General features: G+C 45.4%; 1 protein-coding gene and 1 pseudogene across 1 annotated transcript; one reads left to right on the top strand and one right to left on the bottom strand.

Moving 5' to 3' along the window:
- The first annotated feature begins 4879 nt into the window (after window positions 1-4879).
- LOC123801959 (SAP domain-containing ribonucleoprotein pseudogene) lies at window positions 4880-5452 on the top strand (annotated as a pseudogene).
- Window positions 5453-11445: 5993 nt separating this feature from the next.
- COXFA4L3 (cytochrome c oxidase associated subunit FA4L3) lies at window positions 11446-15262 on the bottom strand. The gene is made up of 5 exons (XM_045812267.2): window positions 15185-15262; window positions 14999-15060; window positions 14743-14828; window positions 13763-13823; window positions 11446-11835 (listed from the first exon to the last, which is right to left on the bottom strand). Exons 2-5 carry the CDS (start codon window positions 15032-15034, stop codon window positions 11767-11769), a joined length of 252 nt encoding a protein of 83 aa, XP_045668223.1. The 5' UTR covers window positions 15035-15060; window positions 15185-15262; the 3' UTR covers window positions 11446-11766.
- Window positions 15263-20539: the final 5277 nt, after the last annotated feature.

Below are 20539 nucleotides of genomic sequence, written 5' to 3'. Positions count from 1 at the left end.
CTGGGGAAATTCCATGGTTTCCATGTGGGGGCAGGGGGGCATGAGTTCTCCAGGCTGCCCGCCACCCAGCTTTCAGTATGAAGGAGCCAAGATCTGTGGGTCACACTGAAGATAGCTGATGTGAGTGCCCTGGTGATGGCTGGTGGGCTGCAGGCCAGAGTGATGGAAACACACCCCCACACGTCCCGGTAGAGTGGGGAGAGGGCTCCTGGGCCCACCGTCTGACAACTCAGACTCAGCAGCCACTGGAGCCCCTGCACTTGTAGGTTCCAAGGCACCGTGAGGATCCCCAGAGCTAGCGGCGCCAGGCCGTGCGGCTGCAGGCAGCAAGCTGGGTTTTTTCCCTTCTCAAGCCCAGGCGGTGACTCAGGGAACAAATACTGAAAGCAGACAGTGACCTCGGCATCTTGCCTAATTGGGAGCATGACCTTGCCCCAGAACCCTCTTAGGGGCCCAGGGCCCGGTGGGATGGAAACTGGCAGCATGGCATAGGCATACGGAGTCTACAGGACACTGCCCTCATTTGCTGGGGGCCCCGAGCCCCTTGTTCCTCACAGAGGTGCTGGCAGCACGATCTCATCTGATCTGTACCACAGCACTTGGGGGGCAGCTCTTCGATGCAGCAAGCTTGGGGCTTCCCGAATTCACACAGTCCCTTGGGCTCCTACCTGGAGGGTCCAGGGACAACAGACTCGGACCATCTCTGAGATCTCTCCCGATGCTGGACTTCCTGCCTCTCTAGTTCCAAGTCGTGATTCACTTCTGCCCGACTGTGAGAAGCCATCACTCAGAGTCTGGTCTTCTAATCTTGGGGGCTAGGATGTGCCTCATGGCTTCACCCCACCACGGCCATAGGGGAAACAGCTTTGTTTACAGGAGGACAACAGAGGAAGGCACGAGAGCAGCCACAGCACAAGATGGGTCTCACCCCCAGCCTGCCCTTACTCTTATGGGTAGAGATCCTGTTTTCTTCACCCTTGTGTAGGCCCTCCCCGTGTTACCTAGCGCAGGACAGGGCACGTGGCAGGTGCTCCTCAAATGTTTTCGGAATGATGAAGCCCAGTGACGAATCTTTTTGCAAAGACTCATGCCATAATTGACCTTTGGCATACTTAACCTTGGGCATTTTAAGTACTCATTTATTGAACAAATATATATGACGAGCGCCTGCTGTGTGCCAGGCACATGCCAGCTGCTAGTGAGTCCACGGCAAGCAAAACACCCAGCTCCTCACGGAGCTCCACTTTGGTGGGGGAAGAACTTAATTTCCCAAATCCACATACAATGACACTGCGATAAGGTTTCTGAAGAAAAGGGCCACAGGATTGTGGCAGTGCAGGGAGGCAGGTCTGCGCAGGAGTCAGACAAGATTTGAGGAAGAGGTTTGCCCATTAATCCACCAACGATTACGGACCATGTTCCAGAGTTTGCTTAGCAAGATTCCAGGCACACCTTGCCTGGTTGAGTGACTCTCCCCCTCCCCCGGTCCTGAAGAACAAGAGGAAAACCCGAGTCTTCTCACTGCCCCATCCTTACTCAATGCCACCTCAGGCTCCATGTTTTCCGGTCAAGAGGAAAGAGGATTTTTGTTTTTTTATGCAAAGCAGCTTAAACTGAAACTGACCTCACCGAGGAGGAAATGAGCCAACTTTCCAGGAACCTCGGGACACGCCCAGATTGCCCAACAGTGCAGGGCAGTGCAGCCCAGACCCCTCCCAGGCCCCTTCTCCAGCCGCAGGACCCAGAGGGGACGCCCTCCTCAGTGCCAGCTCCTCTAGAGCCAAAGGTCCACAGGGGATGCCCCCAGATGGAAACTTGGGCAGGGGCAGCGCAGGGCGAGGGCCAGGGCAGGCCTGGAGACTAGCCAGCTGAGGCTCAGAGACCAAACTGTCAACCATCGGGAGATGGCTGATGCCTGTTCCCTTGGAGGCTTTGCGTCTGAGCCACCCTCAGGGCTTTTCAGGGCTCTTGGCTCATGCTAATGGTCCTACTGGCGCTGGACAGGGGCTGTCTCGTCAGCGTGGCTTCTTTCTGGCTTTCTGCTCAGCTCGCTTTCTCTCTCCTGACTGGCTTCTCTCCATGTCTACTCCCTCAGTAACATGGGGTGCCAGTGGCCCTATGATGGCTTCTCAGTCTTGACTTTTCTCCCCAGGTTGTGTGCCTCTGACTGTTAACTCCTGTCTGCCTCTTCCTTTAAGCTCCGGGGAGGGTCTGACCAGCCTCCTAAGCCTTTGCAAGCCAGGCCTCCTGAGGGTCTTTGAGAAGGGGGCTGGGAATACCACGGGCCCTCAAATAATCTAATCTCACCCCCTCTCATTCTCTCTCCTTCCTGCCAATCAAATTGGTTTTCCTTTTGGATGTACAGATAGCTACTACACCCTCACAAATTCTTCCTGACTCCATGGCTTAGGACATAAGCTCTGTGCTGTTTCTCAAGCTTTGTCCCGCCAAAGAAACACCCTTTCTCTCCTAGCATGTCGCACATATACGCACCCTGGCTTGCGGGCTGTGGTCTCAGCTCTGGATTTTTTTAAAGATGTATTCATTCATTCATTCATTCATTCATCCATTCATTCATTCATTTATGGGGGAGGGGCAGAGGGAGAGGGAGAGAATCTCAAGCAGACTCTTCCCTGCTCTGCAGAGCCCAACGCAGGGCTCCATCTCACACCCCTGAGATCATGACCTGAGCCAAAACTCAGAGTCAGAGGCTTGGCCAACTACGACACCCAGGCGCCCCTTGGCTATGGATTTTGAAGCCTGATCTTCATGGAAACTTCTTTGTTCTAGACCAGAACTTCTCAAACTTTAGCTGTGTGTAATAACCTGAAGGGTTATGTGTTAAAACACAGACTCCTGGGCCTTCCCTACCCCAGAGATTCAGACTGAGTCAGCCTGGGGCACAGTCCCAGGTGATGCCGTTGCTGCCAGTGGAACTGACTGCCCTGGGAGTAGGTGGGTGCTCGCACCTGCAGCCCTCCCCCTGAGGCAAGCAATGTTCCCTGCTTACAACTGGAGGGGAGCAGATCAATGAGGAAATGAGGCAGCCATGTAATAGCACAGTGAAAACGTTTCTAAATATTAACCTGCCACACAGGCCTACTCCTGAGATGAATCTCCCTTTGCAAAACAAGGTTCCGAGAAGTTAGGAAGCTTGTCCCAGTCACCCAGCTCTTGACTGGCAGAACCTGGAGTCAGAACCTGTCTGTTTGCTCCTGGCCCACTGTGTCAGCCGGGCAGCCACAGTAACATGCGATTCAATTGTCCCTGGAGGAACCGCTACCATCGGTCCTGATAAGGGTGGTCAGTGGTGTCACCTCTGCAGAGAAATGAGGACGTTCTCAAGGGCACAAGCATCTACCCACACGCCTGATAAATGCACTGCTCGTCGGGTTAAGTGGCAGACCAGTGTGACCGAGCAGGTGGCCAGCGCAGCCCTGCTGGGAGAGGCGTTCCCACCCGGGTCTTCCAGGCCTGGCTTGACCTGCTCTCCTGAGAGCAAGAGTTCCACATGGCTCAGCCCCTGGCAGAATTCCCCACGAGTTACCAAATGTCAGAAGGAGCAAAGAGCTTCGACACCACGCTCAAAGTGTGGCACCCGGACCAGCACCACCAGCCTCACCCGGGAACGTGTTAGACACCCAGGTGCTTGGGTCCCACCCTGGATACACCAGAGCAGAAATTCTGGGCTTAGGGCCCAGCAATCCACATTTAACACGCCTTCCAGGAGATTCTGATGTACAACTGAGAACCACTGTTCTACTGAGAGAATGAGGCAGATTGCTGGTGCAGGACTGGATCCGGTGACATGGCGGGTTCCGGGCTCTCGGGCCGAGCTCTCACACACACCCGTGGCAGCGCAGTCGGGGAAGCATATGCCAACCCAGCTGTGAAGTCAACCTAACTTCTGCTTCACTTGGTTACAGCCTGGCCCCGGAGAGGATTTACTGCCAGCATAGTCTTGTTGCTATGGTAACTCTTGTACCCGCCCGGGGCCCTTCCTCTGTGGGGGGTAATGTTTGTGTCGCTTAGACACTAGGTAAACCCGGCGCCCGGACTCTGCTCCCAGGTCTCTGCACGTAGGGAAGCCTATTTGTTGCCCCTGCAGGGACAGACTGAACTAGAAGCCCTGGTCCAAGGGACCTTGTTAGTGTGTTTCTTACAATCTTCAGCAACGTCCAATTTCTTGTTTCCAGAAAAAAAAGCAAATCAAATGTAATTTATAGGGTAAGGGATTACCTCATATGGTGGGAAAAAAATACGTCAACCTGCCTTATTTCTTGAGGTAAGATCACAAGTTAATGTGGAGTGGATTCTTTTTCGTTTTTGAAGGGGGAGGCAATAATTCATATACCATAAAATTCACCCTTTTTGAGTGTACAGTTTGGTGGGGGTTTTTCAAAGATTTATTTATTTAGGGGCGCCTGGGTGGCTCAGTCGTTAGGCGTCTGCCTTCGGCTCAGGGCGTGATCCCGGCGTTGTGGGATCGAGCCCCACATCAGGCTCCTCCGCTATGAGCCTGCTTCTTCCTCTCCCACTCCCCCTGCTTGTGTTCCCTCTCTCGCTGGCTGTCTCTATCTCTGTCAAATAAATAAATAAAATCTTTAAAAAAAATTTATTTATTTATTTATATTATATATACATATATAGAGAGAGAGAGAGATGGAGGACAGAGCATGCGGCTAGAGGGGCAGAGGGAGAGAGAGAATCTTGAGCAGACTCCCTGCTGAACACAGAGCCCGATCCCGTAAACCTGAGATCATGACCTGAGCCAAAATCAAGCCTCAGATGCTTTACCCACTGAGCCCTTCAGGTGCCCCAGTTCCGTGGGTTTTAATTTAAAAAGTGCCACAAAAGGGGGGACTGGAGGGGTAACAAGATGGCAGCGGAGATGGTGGAACTCCAAGCTGCCGAACTAAAGCAGAATGTCTTGCTCGTGGTTTGGAGACCAAGGGAGTAAGACAAGATCTCACCAGCATGCTCCCGGCATATCTGGAAGCGCACGCTGAGGAGGAGGCAGATGAAGACGTAGTGGAGGTGAAACGGGAAGAACCACCTGTCCAAGAGGATGAACCCCGAGACGGCTGCTGAGGTGGCAGCAGAGAAGAAGGGGGTCAGAATGACTTCTGAGATACCACAGGCGGAGAGGCTGCAGGAGAGAGCCGACGGTTCCGTACCAGCGAGCTTGGAGAGTAGGAAGGCTGCCCGGGCACGAGGTTCGGATTTCTTCAGTTCAATTCAAAGGCCTGTCATGGGACGCGAAGACTATGGTTAACCCGGATCAGCTGAAGAGAAGAGCTCGAAGATTTGGTTGGCATCATCTCCAGAAAGCCTGAAGATGATGAGAAGCGGAAAAAGAGGAAGGAGCGATTTGGGACTGTCACAAGCTCCGCTCGAACAGGGACCGCAGAGGATCCAGACGAAGAGGGCAGAGCGCTGTGGGATCGCCTGAGAAAAAGCGCCGCATGCTTTGTCTTCTCCGGGGGTTCCCATCTCTCTGGCGTGTCTTGGTCACGTATGCACCTAAACGCACAGTCACGCGCCTGCGTCCTGCCTCGCAACGAGAGAGCGCGGGCCCGGCGACATCCGGGAACTCCAGCAGCAGTTTGACTCATCGCTGTTCCAACCACTTGAAGGTGGTTGGTCTTGCGTTGTTGCTTTTTTAAATATTATTTTGCTTGTTAATAAAAAAACAAATAGAAAATAAAATAATAAATAATACATACATATAAATAAATAAATAAAAAGTGCCGCAAGAGAACTTTCTGGGGTGATAGAAATGTTCAGTAGCTTCTTTCGCATGATGCCTTCATGGACGTGTACAATGATCAAACCTCTTCTAACTGAACCATTAAGACCTATTCATTTTATTATATCCAAACGATACCTTAATTTAAAAAATAATTGTAAAAGTATATGGGGCCGGGACGCCTGGGTGGCTCAGTCAATTAAATGTCTGCCTTCAGCTCAGGTCATGATCCCGGGTTCCTGGAATCAACCCCAGGGCTGGCTCTCTGCTCAGCGGGGAGCCCGCTTCTCCCTCTGCCTGCTGCTCCCCCTGCTTGTGCGCACGCGCGCTCTCTCTCTCTCTGACCAATAAATAAAATCTTAAAAACAAAATAAAATAAATGGTGCCACTTCAAAAAAATCTGAAACACTTAAAATCTGAGAAATGCTCAGTGGTTGACTCAATGAACTTGTCTCCAAATAAGAAGCAAACAACAGGCCCCGTTTGCCTTGTGGTACAGATCCATTTCTCCATTTATGTGGATAAGGAAAATTCAGATAAGCAAAGGTATTAGAAAATAAGTCAGGCTAACTTTCCCGAGGCAACATAGCCTTAACAAACATCGAGGAATAGTATCAACTTCACAATTACACACAGCTATGGAAAGGAAAAATCACATCTACTTGATGTAAATACAAAAAAGTGAAGTTTAATTTTTTAAACAGCATGCCCACTCTCCAAATAAGCAGTACTTTATTATATATGTATTGTAAGTCATGCCAAGGGAATGAGAAAGTTGGTTTTAGCAACTTTCTGCAAGTCTGCAAGAGTTTTAAAATTGGGGGTTTTCCTTAATTTTATTCTAATTCTTATTTTAAAGCTAAGTCGTATGCACACGGGCAAATGATGGAATAAAACACCATCGAAACCAAACACAAAACTCTGGTTTCTAGAGAAAAATGGCATAATTACCTGAGACAACTTTCCACGCATGGGGAAAAGATATTATAAGGGCCGATGACCAGAAAAACGAATTTGATTTCTATAGCTCTCTTGGGTACATGCACTCAGCTCCCCCTGCCTTCTTTTTCAAACCCCATATCATCACTTTGAGTGTGAAAATATAGGTAATGTACTTGCGTGAATATAGTGATTATTAAAATACACACATTTGTTGTCTCTAAGGATGTGCCTTTATATTATATAAATATAAATATTTTTGTTCTTATGTGTTTTCTGGATGTGGTTCATCTATGTGGGCATAGATGTAGGGGTTTTTATCTCTAGCTAGGTATTTGTGTAGGAGAGAGCCCAGGTGAGATGTATTTATCTATGGGCGTGTTTGTGCTCTCACCAAGGTTTGTAACTGGGGCGCTGTGCACCCAAGGTGGCCAGTCACTGGAGGGAGGGATGTGTGAATTGCAAACAGGCATGTTCCCACCTACAGGAGAATATAATTTTAAATACATTAAGACCCTTCCACTTTACAGAGATAATAATTAAACAAAAAAGAAGAAGAAGAAGAAGAAGGAGGAGGAGGAGGAGGAGGAGGAGGAGGAGGAGGAGGAGGAGAGGAGAAGGAGGAGGAGGAGGAGGAGAAGGAGAAGGAGGGAACACTTTTTCAACAACTAGTGCTGTCCCCGTGAAATACCAGTCTTGGTACTTTACTGCCTCACGTAATTTTCACAACTAACCTAAGCGGGTAAAAACTAACCCAGCTCTTTATCGTTGAGGAATCTGAGGCTTGTCCAAAGCAACATAAGTGAAGCGGCAGAGCAGTCTGATTCCAGAGCCTGTAATTTTACTCTCTACCAGAAAGTCTCAACTGAACTGTGAGGCAAGCTTCTCAAGGGGGAAAAAAATGATGAACGAGTATTTTCACTAGACCTCACGCCAGTTTCCGGTCATATGGAATGTGATTTTAACTTTATTTCTTTCTTCACACCTTATTTTCACATAAGAGAGAATTATAGATGTTTGCTTAAGGCTGAAGGCCTAAAATTGAAAGGACTCTGGGCTTTAGTTTAATTGCAAACTGGAAAAATCTAACCTGGAAGAGTGCTCCTCCCCTCTGGGCCCCAGGACGCACTTCCTGGGTCCCCCCTCCCCATCCCTGCAACCGCTTCTCTCAGAACCCATTGGGACCAGATCCTCCCCCTCTGCCCCTCCTGTTTCCTGGGGACGTTCTTCTCTGCGCAGCTTCACCTCGCTTTGACGCCCTCAGCGCTCGGCAGGCTGCCTGGTCCACGCTGTTGCTCTCAGCATCCCCTGGGTTGTCTCCAGCTCACACCCCTCGCAGTTCTCCAGAAGTAATCGACCTAGATCAGCTCACGGGACTTCCAAACGCAACAATTTCAAAGTCTAACTCATTTTCTTCCTTATCTACCCCTCCCTGCAACATGCCACTTTCTTCCTCCTATATTCTCCACCTTGGCACCACAACCCACCCACCTACCCCGGGGAGAAACTGGGCCGTCATTTTGGACATCCTCCATCTACATTCAATAAGCCTTGAGGTCTTCTCACCAGTGGCTCTCAAACGCATCCTCCTTTTTTCTATTCCCTCTGCCATTGCCTTGGTTAGCTAAGGTCCTCACCACCTGTTCCCTGGACCAGCACCCACAGCAGCTGCTTTCTGGCTTCCAGCCAAGAAGTCGTGCCAGTGTGCACGCCCTACCCTATTCGCTGTAGCCGACACTCCCGTCAGTAAACTGTATTCCCTCCTGCCACAACTTTAAACCCTTTCTGGTCCCTTTGTGCCTGCCCGCTAACAGCATAAAAGGGCCTACACATTCCATCTATCCCACTCTACACTCCAATACTAAATTCCACATATTAAACAACTTCAAGTTTCCAGAAGACATGCTATTTTAGCCTTCTATGCCCTGGCAAATACGCACTTCTACCTCATTTGAACTGCTAACTTCCGATGATTGGTTTTTCAAGAATCCACCTTCTTTGGGTGGCTTTCTTTCGTACCTCGTGCTTATTTCTCTCCTGTATCTTGTCCCTGTATCGCTCTGATTCGCTCATAGGTGCGTCTGCCTTTCCTACGTCAGATTCTTGAGGCCAGCACAATGCCTACCGCATAGTGAGCGCTCCATAATGGGGCAATTTCTTAACTATTTAAATTTATATGAAATTATTATCATATCTCAAATTGAAAAAATTCAAAGGCCACATCCAAGGGAATCTTATCCAGATCAAACTCTGTTGGGATAGCCGTTCTACACAAGCTCCTTTGGAGTCCTGCTTATGACCACTATTTGTCAAGTACTCAGCATAACCACCTAACAACCAAATGCAGCAAGTGAATCTTGGATTGGATTCTGGACATAAAAATGCAGCTGTAAAGGACATTACAGTTACAGAAAATGGAAATGGATTGTATGTTATGGAATTCGTGTGAATCTTTTCAGGAATGGTAACGGTATTGCAGTCAGCTAGAATGTCCTTTCCCGAGGCATAAAAAACTTTATGAGGTCTGTACTTATTTTTTAGGAGTTCATTTTCTTTTTATTTATTTATTTTTGAGAGAGAGAGAAAGAGAGACCACGTGCATGTGCACACGAGGGGCGGGCAGGGGGCAGAGGGAGAGGGAGAGAGAGAATCTCAAGCAGGCTCCATGGAGCCTGACACGGGGCTTGATCTCCTGACTTGAGCCAAAATCAAGAGTTGTCCACTTAACTGACCGAGCCACCCAGGCACCCCTCAAAGAGTTCATTTTAATGGAACATAATAATATACAGAGAGATACAGCAAATGTGGCAAAATGTTTGATAAAAAGTATGAGTAATCTTTGTACTAATTTGCCAACTTCTCTGCATAGCTGAAATTTTTCAAAATAAAATATTTGGGGCAAATGCTAAGAACACAACCAAAAGGAAAATCAATAAATCTTTTGAAATTTAAGTATCAGTATTGCTCTTAAGGTTTCTCCCTCCCAAACCTGCTGCCTGGTACCTTCCACTGCCACGTTCACCCCTTAAAGCCACCGATTTCAGTCAAGTTTGCATTTTGAAGTTAAAAGCCACAGTTACCCTTCATGAAACATCCTACAGTTTGCTCTCCTAGTTGGCTAGCCTTCACAAAGCTGTTCATTTTTATTTGCCTAAATGGCACTATATTGCACTTTAAAAACCTAAGCAAATAAAACTGTGCTTCCAGCTGGTATGTGGACCACCTTGAGATCAACCACTGGAGCTTTTCATCTGGGAGAACCTGAGGTGATAAGGGATCACCGAGGTCGGAGGAATGGTCTGAGAGGCTTAAAGTCTCTAGCAAGAGCTGGTTATTTTTTATGGCCAGGAAGGGGAGAGGATAGCCCTTCTCTTAGATTTCTATTATATTCAGAAAGAAAAATTTTAAAGGCATTTATCGTTATTTAAAAGAGTTGATGAGGGGCACCTGGGTGGCACAGCGGTTAAGCGTCTGCCTTCGGCTCAGGGCGTGATCCCGGCGTTCTGGGATCGAGCCCCACATCAGGCTCCTCCGCTATGAGCCTGCTTCTTCCTCTCCCACTCCCCCTGCTTGTGTTCCCTCTCTCGCTGGCTGTCTCTGTCACATAAATAAATAAAATCTTAAAAAAAAAAAAAAGAGTTGATGAATTTAGATATATACCCAAGAGAACTGAAAACATATGGCTCCACAAAACCATGGACGTGGCAGTTCACAGCAATATTACTTATATAACAGCCAAAAAGTGGAAACAGTCCAAATGTCCATCAACTGATGGGTAAACAAAATATGGCATAGCCATCCAGTGGAAAATCAGTCATAAAAAGGAATAAAATACGCATACGTGGCACAACATGGATGAATCTTGAAAACATTATGCTAATCAAAGGAGCTAGACACAAAGGTTACATAATGTATGATTTCATTTATATTAAATGTCCAGAACAGGCAAATCCATAAAGACTAAGTTTATCAATGTTTGTCTGTGGCTGGGAGCAGAGGGGTCAGGAATGAGGGAAGGACTGCCAATGGGTACAGGGTTCTCTTTGGGGGGATGAAAATATTCTGAAGTCAGATGGAGGAGATGGTTGTAAAGCTTTGTGTGAATATACTAAAAACCACTAAAGTGTGCACTTTACATCGATGAATACTATGGTATGTGAGTTATATCTCAATTAAAAAAAAAGGGTAATGGAAAGCAATTCCTACTCGGTCCCATTTTTAACAAGAGTCAAGGCGGAACCCAAGGGCATGCTGGGTTTGGTTGCACCTTCAGTCTTCAAGTCATCATTGGCCAGAGTGAAGTGGCCCCATCCTACAGAGTGCACACAAAGCTCTCCATTCCCCCCTCCCCAGCCCTCACGAGAGCACCTGTTAGCCTTGGCATCTGCAGGGCCCATTTTGGCATGCCCCACAATCCTACTCACCACCATAATCCCAGCGCTTCCTTCCAAGACCACCTGTCATTGCAAGTCTCATCCCCTATATCTTCTTCATTTTCCTCATTGTGCTCACCATTTTTTATTCATCTCCCTCCAATATTTGGTTTTATTCATTGCTTTATCTCACCGGCACAAGAATGGTGCACAGCTAACAGCAGGGGGCTCAATAAATTTCCGGTGAATGAGTACATTTGCAAGAAAAGTTTACACAGAAATTTGCACTGTGTAATATTTTAAAAATGAAGCTCCATGCTTCAAAATGTGTTTTTCTCCCATAAAAGAGCTTTCTCCTCCATTTAAAGATGTATCTTTAAGAAATCTCGCACAAGTAGTATTTTATTATAGACAATTTAGTTTACAAATCTTTATACTCTTTAAGGAAAACATTCGGGCATCATAAACATAAAAACTTCAATGTGTAAAATTAAATTTACAAGAAAATAAACACAAACTTATTTTTGAACTATGTGGTTATTGCTACACTGCCTTTGTAAGTCCTATCCAGAGCCCAAAAATGTAGTCAAGCCCTAAAAATGTAGCAGAAGCATTTCCACACACTGGTATCCATCATCTAGTTTGTGCAGCAATGTTTCCACTAGATTCATAGAGTATTCTTTGGAAGAAAGAAGCAAGGGCTGGTCACTTGGTGGCCCTTCGGACTTTCTGCAATTCTTCAATGGGTTTCCACTGTTGGTTGATTGTTAGAAGCTTGGGGGGAAAAAAAGAAGAAGGAAAACACAAATTTTTTTAGGATCTGTCCTTCGTCCTCACATCCCTTTATGGGATTTGTCCACACTTCCCTTTGGAAAGAGCATCACCATAATATATGTAGTCAAAGAACCATCTCTCTCCATCACTAAAAACATGCACAAAACAGTAATATGGGCTCTAAATAGCCTTTGGGCTCCTGAGTGTTATAGGATCAGAAAGAAAGGTCATATGTATTTGCCCACTTTCACATAACAGGTTCTAGATTTCTAAGTTTCCCACAGCTTTATGTGAACAGTAAGTTCAAAAAGTGTGTCTGCTCCCGATGAATGCATGTATAATGGTCCAGCACAGGAGCCTGGCACATAGTAGGCTCTTAACCAAACTTTCTCATTGTAATTACTCAGCAACGGTACAAACGATCTAAGTTATACAATAAGGGAAAAGGGGCAGAGCTGTGGACAGTCCTTGACTTCCAAAAAACTCAAATTCAGAGATTCTCATTTATCCTCACAAGTTTTCTATTACCCCAGGATCTAGGAGATGTAGGTGGGGGATTTTTGCTGTGTTTATTTTTTTTTTTTAATTTAAAAATTGAATTCCAGTATCATTAACATACAATGTTATATTAGTTTCAGGCATACAACAATTCTTTACATTACTCAGTGCTCATGGCAAGTTCACTCCTTAATCCCCATCACCTATTTCCCCCATCCCCCGCCCAGCTCCCTCTGGTAACCACCAGTTTGTCCTCCAAAGTTAAGAGTCTGTTTCTTGGTTTGCCTCTTTTTTCCCCTTTCCTCATTTGTTTTGTTTCTTAAATTCCACATATGAGTGAAATCATATGGTATTTGTCTTGCTCTGACTTATTTTGCTTAGAGATGCAGGTAGTTTTAAAGATTCTAAATGTCCTTCATTAGGTCAAACTCTGCTATTTGAAAGTTTTGTTAAAAAAAAAAAAAGATTTCCTGACAGACCTAAGTAGTGTTAGTTCCAACAGACTCAATGTTACTTATTTCCAAAATATTTCACATGTTGGGGCACCTGGGTGGTACAGCGGCTAAGCATCTGCCTTCGGCTCAGGGCGTGATCCCGGCGTTATGGGATCGAGCCCCACATCAGGCTCTTCCACTATGGGCCTGCTTCTTCCTCTCCCACTCCCCTTGCTTATGTTCCCTCTCTCGCTGGCTGTCTCTATCTCTGTCAAATAAATAAATAAAATCTTTAAAAAAAATATTTCAAATGTTAAAAAATCTTTGCTATTGCGACCATTAGCTGATTTTGCTTAAAGAAAAGGCCACTCCTGTTTCCCGTTTCCTGGAGCTCCTGTTATTTATCACAACAGACCTTATATTGATTTTAGATAAATAATGGCTACAATGAGACAATGTATTACAATAATGATGAAAGTTAATATTGAGTAGGTACTCTGGGCCAGCCACTATGCTAAAGGGTTTTATGTATTTTACTTTTTTTAATCCTCTTAACTTTGAGGTACAGCCCAATTATTGAGCCCATTTTAGAGATCCTAAGAGCCTCAGAAAGGCCAGGTTGTCCAAAATCTCCCTTGAATAATGGAACAAGGATTTGAACTAGGATTTCCAGAACTCCACAGCGTTCCCTTCACCACTACACGAAATGGCACTCTAAATGTGAAACGTATTAAATCCATTTTGCTGACAACGGTGCTAAAGCTCAGGCTAAATGTAAATCACTTTAAAACAAAATACTTACTTCAGAGAGAGCAGGGGCTGGGGGAGGGGCAGAGGGAGAGAAACTCAAGGGGACTCTGTGCTGAGCATAGAGCCCAATATGGGGGTTCAATCCCACAACCCTGAGATCATGATCCGAGCAAAATCAAAAGTCGGACACTTGACCAACTGAGCCACCCAGGTGCCCCGTATACCACTTTTTAATGTAGCAATACCTTTCTAGGGACATTAGGATCCACAGTTTCCCAAGGTTCTGGATTTCTTTTCCGATCAATGCTAAAAATGAAAGAAAGCTGATTAAACACTAAAGTAAGTGAACTTAAACCAACGCTGACATTGGGTCTATAAACATGCTGGGACAGATCCAGACTGATAAACAGGCATTCATCCGTTAGTCCACTGAAACTGATGGAAGGTTAGCGTACGGGAGCCTCGGGGTTTGGCTCAAACTTTGAAGACCAATTCCTCGGCAGGGTAGAAGGTCTGTGTTCCCTCTGTTGGGCTGGATGGGAGAATGCTTCCATAAGCTGAAGAGTAATGGGTGTGGAAGTGCCAGGATAAGAACAAGCAAAAAATGTTCTTGCCCTGGTTTCTGGGGCAGGCAGAAGGGCCAGGCTTGAACTCTGCAGGTGGTGAACCGCACCTCACAAGTCCCCTCTGTCAGAGCCTGGCTTTACCCCCCTTGCCAGCCCTGCCCTTGGCCAAGATCAGTTCCAAGTTTTTCTCTTCCTCATATTCCAGGATACCTGGTATTTTATCTTTTTGTATCCAGAGCTGAGATTAGATTCACTGTAGACAACTGAATCTATAAACTACCACATTAGGAAAGATCTTTCTAATACACGGAAATTTAAAAATTTCATTAAAAGAATGATTAAACTTTGATGACATATATCCCAAAAGACCATTTAAGAACTTTAAAATTCAAAGCTTAAGTTAAAAAAATTACACTTTGCCGCAGAAGCGGAAGAGGGCCAATGGATGAAAGGATATTCAGATACAAGGGACAAATTGATTTTATTAGTACCATAATTTAACAGTCTCCTGGTACCAGGAAGCTTTCTAGTCCCCACTCCAAGTGCACGATTTGACATTCTTATCCTGGGGGTAAAACTAGGAAACTGACACCATGCATTTCATTACTAAGGTCAACCTAACACTGCTAAACATGTTTTTACAAATGATGCCTACTTACATCACATCAGTTTTCTGAAGGGAATATACGGCAAAAGACGAAGCTCCAACCGCTGCCGTGGTCATGATCAGCACCAAAGGAATAAGCTAACAGAGAACACGGTGAGGTAAATATCCCGATGTTTCAATGTGAAACATGTGAAATATAACAGAATAGCTAGCTATCATTTTATACTTTCTTCAAAATCCGCACCATCTTTTCATCTTTAAAAAGTAGTATTTTAAAGTCAAGAATTTCAATGGCCTTAAAAACTTACTTCCTTCTTTTTCCTCAGGAGTTGGAAAATGTTCATGATGACTTCAGTGTAGAATGCCAAATCTAGAATTAAAAAAAACACACACACACACACACACAAAAAAAACCAAGATATTGAGCAAAAAACTTCTTCCACTAGGACCCAACCTAAGGCCAACCGGCCAACGGACTCCCCAAGGCAGCTCACCTGGGAGGCGGGGCCGGGCGACACGCGCCGACGATGCGAACGCCCAGAACCGAACTGGGTCACGGCGGCCGCACTTATATACCGACCACAAAAGATGGGCAGGGCCAAGGCACTCCGGTCACGCGGACCGGGCTGGGGGCGAGCGGGGCCTGACTCGCTTTCCCCGCTCCGCGCCCGGCTCCTGGGCGCCCTCTGCAGGACGTCCTGCCCGCGGACGCGACGCAGCCGAACGCGGGCACTGGCGCCCCCTGCCGCCCGGCGTGGTCCTTACCTGCCGCCCGGCGTGGTCCTTACCTGCCGCCTGGCGAGAGCTGAGGCTCATCGTTGGCGCTCGGGACCGGGACCGGGACCAGGCCCAGCGCCAGCAAGGGGCTTGGCCTTGAAGGCAAGCGGAGCTCTGATGGCCAAGGCCTGGATGAAAACCAAGCCCTCTAAAAGGCGGTCCGGAAAAGGAGCCGCAGAGCCGGGGCGGGGAGGCGGGGGCGAAGGAACCCCCCCCCCCCCCGTGGGGCTCCCAGGTGCAGGCAGGTCAATTAAAATTAATCCAATCACATTAAAAGCTCCAAGATGATGCAGCACACATATGGAGATAATTAAAATTAAATTACAAAATTCATTTCAGAAGAACTCCCATGCTGTCCTGATTTGTTCTATGAAAAATTTTTAATTTCCATTTCCTCCCTCCCATTTCTTTAAATGGAAAAAATCAGAAGGTGAGGGAGAAGAAACAGAATCAGCTTTGGAAAGTTTTCCGTCTCGGAGACGACAGTCTTTGCCGTTGTCTTGAGATCTCCTTTTAACGCGCCCCTAAACTAGCAGCCTTGCCTTGCACAGCAGGCGGCCAAGGCACGGAAATCCTGCTAACCCTTCCATTAAGCTAGGGCCATGTGCCAGACTCTGTGCCGGAATCTTCCCGGAGTTTCTGCAAGGTGAGTATGTTATTTAGGCTCAGAGACGCTCTAGTCACGTAGCCGGGAAGTGGCGGAGATGTAATCAGAACCCGGGTCTGTCTGGCTCCGGACACCACTGTTCTTGCTGCACCGCGCTCTTTGGCTACTGCAATTAAGCCAAGAGCACTAGCTCGGTTCTTCTAAAATAGTTATTTAAAAACAATTATTTTAAAACTGTTTGAAGTTCAAGCTATGAGTTAACATTGAAACGAAAACATATGGGCGCCTGGGTGGCTCAGTCCGTTGAGCGTCTGCCTTCTGCTCAGGTCGTGAGCAGAGTCCTGGGATCAAGTCCTACACGGGGCTCCTTGCTTAGGGGGGAGCTTGCTTCTCCGTCTGCCTGCAGCTCCCCCTGCTTGTACTCTGTCTCTCTGACAAATAAATAGATAAAAAAAATCTTAAAAACAGGGGCGCCTGGGTGGCACAGCGGTTAAGCGTCTGCCTTCGGCTCAGGGCGTGATCCCGGCGTTATGGGATCCAGCCCCACATCAGGCTCCTCCGCTGGGAGCCTGCTTCTTCCTCTCCCACTCCCCCTGCTTGTATTCCCGCTCTCGCTGGCTGTCTCTATCTCTGTATCTCTGTCGAATAAATAAATAAAATCTTTATTTAAAAAAATCTTAAAAAAAAAAAAAGGGAAATATCTTCAGTCCTCTGGAAAGGACCAGGCTCAGATCTGTTTCAACCCTATTTTAGTTCTAGGCATGGGCTTTGCAGTGAAACAGACCTGAGCTCAGAGCCTACCCAGCCACACTTTATCAGCTGAATGACTTGGAGGAAACTACTTAACTTTATGAGTCTGTTTATAATTCTGTAAAATGGCGACAAACCTAGCATAGGCTGGAAAAAATGTTAGAATGTATGTAAAGTGCCTGGCATTCAGCCTTGCTTGTAGTAGACATCCAATAAATAGTAATTAATATTTGCAAAGATTTGTTTTATATAAGGCAGATTGTAAATGTAGCTTCACACTCACTTATTCTGATAAGCGTTTTTACTCTAACCTCAGAGCTGTAACTGGAGGCATTTTCTGCTTGGTTAGGTTCATTAATCAGTACATCGAAGAAAACTCCACATTAATTCTCTGTGGTTTGTATTGTATAGAATCAAAGGAGCCTTTTAAGGCTCCTTGTGTAGTATTTCTAAAATTGCTTTTGTCACAAGTTTCTTTAAAAAGCCTCATTTTTTAATAAAGATAAGTGTTTCCAGGAAGGAAAGAGGAAAAAAGGAAGGGAGAGCAAAGGGGAAGGAGGAAGGAAGAAAGAAATTTTACAGGAATCTATCGTGACCCCCAGATTAAAATTACTGGGTGTAGCCCTTGCCCACTGATAACCTGAAACTCAGAGCCCTGTTTTGCCAATGTCCTTTCTTTTCAAAATGCAGTACAGTTTTATAGTAGTCTAGGCATTAACCTGTAGACAGGGGCTCTGTAAATTTAAAAGATTAATAAGATATGAGTCCCTTACTTCAAGATTCATACAATTTAGTGCCTGTAAATAACCCCAGGCATGATCTGACACCAAAGACAAGTGATTAATTCCAACTAAGGGGGTCTGAGAAAACTTGTGAAAGGTAAGAGTATTTATTTGGGGGCAGTTAGGGAAAAATGCAGACCAGACATGAGAGAATATTAAAGAAGGGTTGTTCACTTTGTTAGGGGTGATAATGGTATTATATTTATGGAAAAAAATACCCTTCCTTTTAGAGATTGTATGTGGAAATATTTAAGGGGGAATTTTTTTTTTAAGTAAGCTCTAGGCCCAACATGGGACTTGAACTCATAACCCCGAGATCAACAGTTGCATGTTTTTCCAGCTGAGCCAACCAGGTGCCTCTTAAGGGAGAAATATGATGATGAGATTTACTTTAAAATACTTCTGCTAAAAAACAAATGAAGCAAAATATTAATGATTATTCAGTCTAGGTGATAAGTATGTGGGAATTGTTAGAGTACTGTATGCTTGAAAATGTTCAGAATAAAATGTTCTAAAAATTCACAAATTACATATACAGATATAATGTGTCCATATAACCTTTAAGATCTGCTTATTTCTACTTGTAGCAATGAGAATTAGACCCAGACAGCCATACTTTCCTTTCTTTAAATTAATGCCCGGGTTCACTGACCTTGTGGGAGATGCAAAGTCAATATGTAGTTTGTTTTCTCCCAGGATTATTTGCAGGCACAGCTCCCACCCTTCAAACTCCGGCAACTCTTTAAAGAACCCACTCAGGACACCCACCAGCATCACTCTCCGAGTCTGCTCCAAAGCCTATAATCCACTGGGAGAGCCTCCCCATCCCACTCCAATTTCCAGTAACCTCTAGAACCTTCTCTAGCTGCTGCCAGCCAGGCTTGCAGGGGCATTTGAGGTATGGCTGTTTGGCTCCCACTCTAAGAATTTCAACTTAGATTTTAATCAGCCCAGCTCAATCTTTATAAGAAACATATTCTTTACTATTTTTTGGGCAACCCTCTCAAATTTCCTCCCTCTTTTGGAGCTTTGTACTATTACTCAATAAACTGTGCTGCCCACCACTAAAAAAAAAATTAATTAATTAAATTAAAAGCCTATTTTTTGTTGAAATTCTTTCTGCCCAGCCTTCAATGACTACCGTTACCAGGTTTAGCAAAAACTGGATTTGCTAAATTTGGGGATGTCTGGGGGTGCACTCTATTGCTTATGGCTGCTAATGTGGCCCAGAAAGGAGTTTGAACACAGTGAATAGGGAAAGCTGTTCGTACTTCCCAGGTGCTTAGAAGCTGAAGTGTTCTTTTGTCACTGATTAAGAACACTGGTTTTGCCAAGTTGCCCAGAGCCATCTCCAAATCACATTAAAACTGAGCCAAAGAAATCCTCGATCTGACTACATTATTTATTTATATTATTTTTAGTTTTTCAATGAGAGGAGACACATGGTTTTTGTTCTTAGGGAGCTTCCAAAGTGTTGTTGAGAAGTTATCATTACAATTTAAAAAGACATTTTCAGCCTCTTTAAGTACGGGTACTAAATTTCCAGTCTAAGTACTAGAAACTTTTTCTAGGGAAAAACAAGGAGTCCACAGCTAGAGTCTGAGTTAAGGGGTTCAGGCCAGTGTGCTGCAAGACTAGGGACGGTGAGGGGCGCCTGGGTGGCTCAGTCGTTGGGCATCTGCCTTTGGCTCAGAGTGTGATCCCAGGGTTCTGGGATCACACCCCGCATTGGGCTCCCTTCTCTGCTGGGAGCCTGCTTCTTCCTCTCCCACTCCCCCTGTTGGTGTACCCTCAATGGCTATCTCTCTGTCAGGTAAATAAATAAAATCTTAAAAAAAAAAAGACTAGGGATGGTGAAGCCTCAATGGCCACCTTGTCCTATAAAATCAATAACTGATAGAGAACATGAAAGAAAATTGTCAGAATTCTAATCAGGTTTCTAGGTGTTTTCCCTACTACTCAAAAGGGGTCAGTTTATTAGAGCAATTTTAATTGAATTATATTTTATCCCTATAAATAAGACAGGTCTTTTTAAGATTTTATTTATTTATTTACTTGACAGAGAGAGAGAGAGTGTTTGAGAACAAGCGGGGGGGGGGGGGGCGGCAGGCAGAGGGAGAGGGAGAAGCAGGCTCCCCATTGAGAAGGGAGCCCGATGTGGGGCTCGATCCCAGGACCCTGAGATCATGACCTGAGCTGAAGGCAGACACTTAACCGACTGAGCCACCCAGGCACCCTAAAAATAAAATCTTAAGGGAAAAAGGAAAAGAAATATACAGTGAAATACATAAAATCTATTCTTAAATAGTTCTGAAAAATACTGTGTGTGTATATATATGTGTGTGTATGTATATATAAAAAAGGAGAGAGAAAGCAAATATGGCAAAATGTTAAAAATTGGTGAATCTGGTTTAAGAGCACATAAGAGTTCTTTGTACTATTCTTGCAAGTTTTCTGTAAGTATGAAATTATTTCAAATATACAGTTAAAAAAAGCAATCAGCCAAAAACAAACAAAAGGAACCACCATCTCCACTATAAAAATCAACATACAGGAGTACCTGGCTGGCTCAGTTGGTAGAATATGCACTTTTGATTTTGCGGTTATAAATTTGAGCCCCATGTTGGGTATAGAGATTACTTATAATTAAATCTTTAAAAAAAAAAATCAGGGGCACCTGGGTGGCTCAGTTGGTTAAGCGTCTGCCTTCGGCTCAGGTCGTGATCCTGGGATCCTGGGATCAAGTCCTGCATCGGGCTCCTTGCTCAGCAGGGAGCCTGCTTCTCCCTCTGCCTGCTGCTTCCCCACTGTGCACTCTCTGACAAATAAATAAAATCTTATAAAAAAAAAAGCCAACATACATAATACTTTCTTCCCAAATTATGATATCTTAATACACTTTTTAGAAATAAGATGAGCTTTAGTTTATCAGG

The sequence above is a fragment of the Ursus americanus genome, chromosome 36 (assembly GCF_024610735.1).
Source record: "Ursus americanus isolate L20-20 chromosome 36, mUrsAme1.1.p, whole genome shotgun sequence".
NCBI lineage: Eukaryota > Metazoa > Chordata > Mammalia > Carnivora > Ursidae > Ursus > Ursus americanus.
The sequence above is the reverse complement of the archived record's forward strand: the minus strand, read 5'-3'. Positions and strand labels throughout refer to the sequence as shown.

What these genes read in the sequence shown, in the direction of transcription:
- COXFA4L3 (XM_045812267.2), bottom strand. Translation starts at nt 15,034, where the DNA reads ATGAACATTTTCCAACTCCTGAGGAAAAAGAAGGAA. An exon ending in TCCTGAGGAAAAAGAAGGAA is followed by an intron (nt 14,829 to 14,998) that starts GTAAGTTTTTAA and finishes GTTCTCTGTTAG; the next exon opens with CTTATTCCTTTGGTGCTGAT. An exon ending in ATCCTAATGTCCCTAGAAAG is followed by an intron (nt 11,836 to 13,762) that starts GTATTGCTACAT and finishes TTTCCCCCCAAG; the next exon opens with CTTCTAACAATCAACCAACA.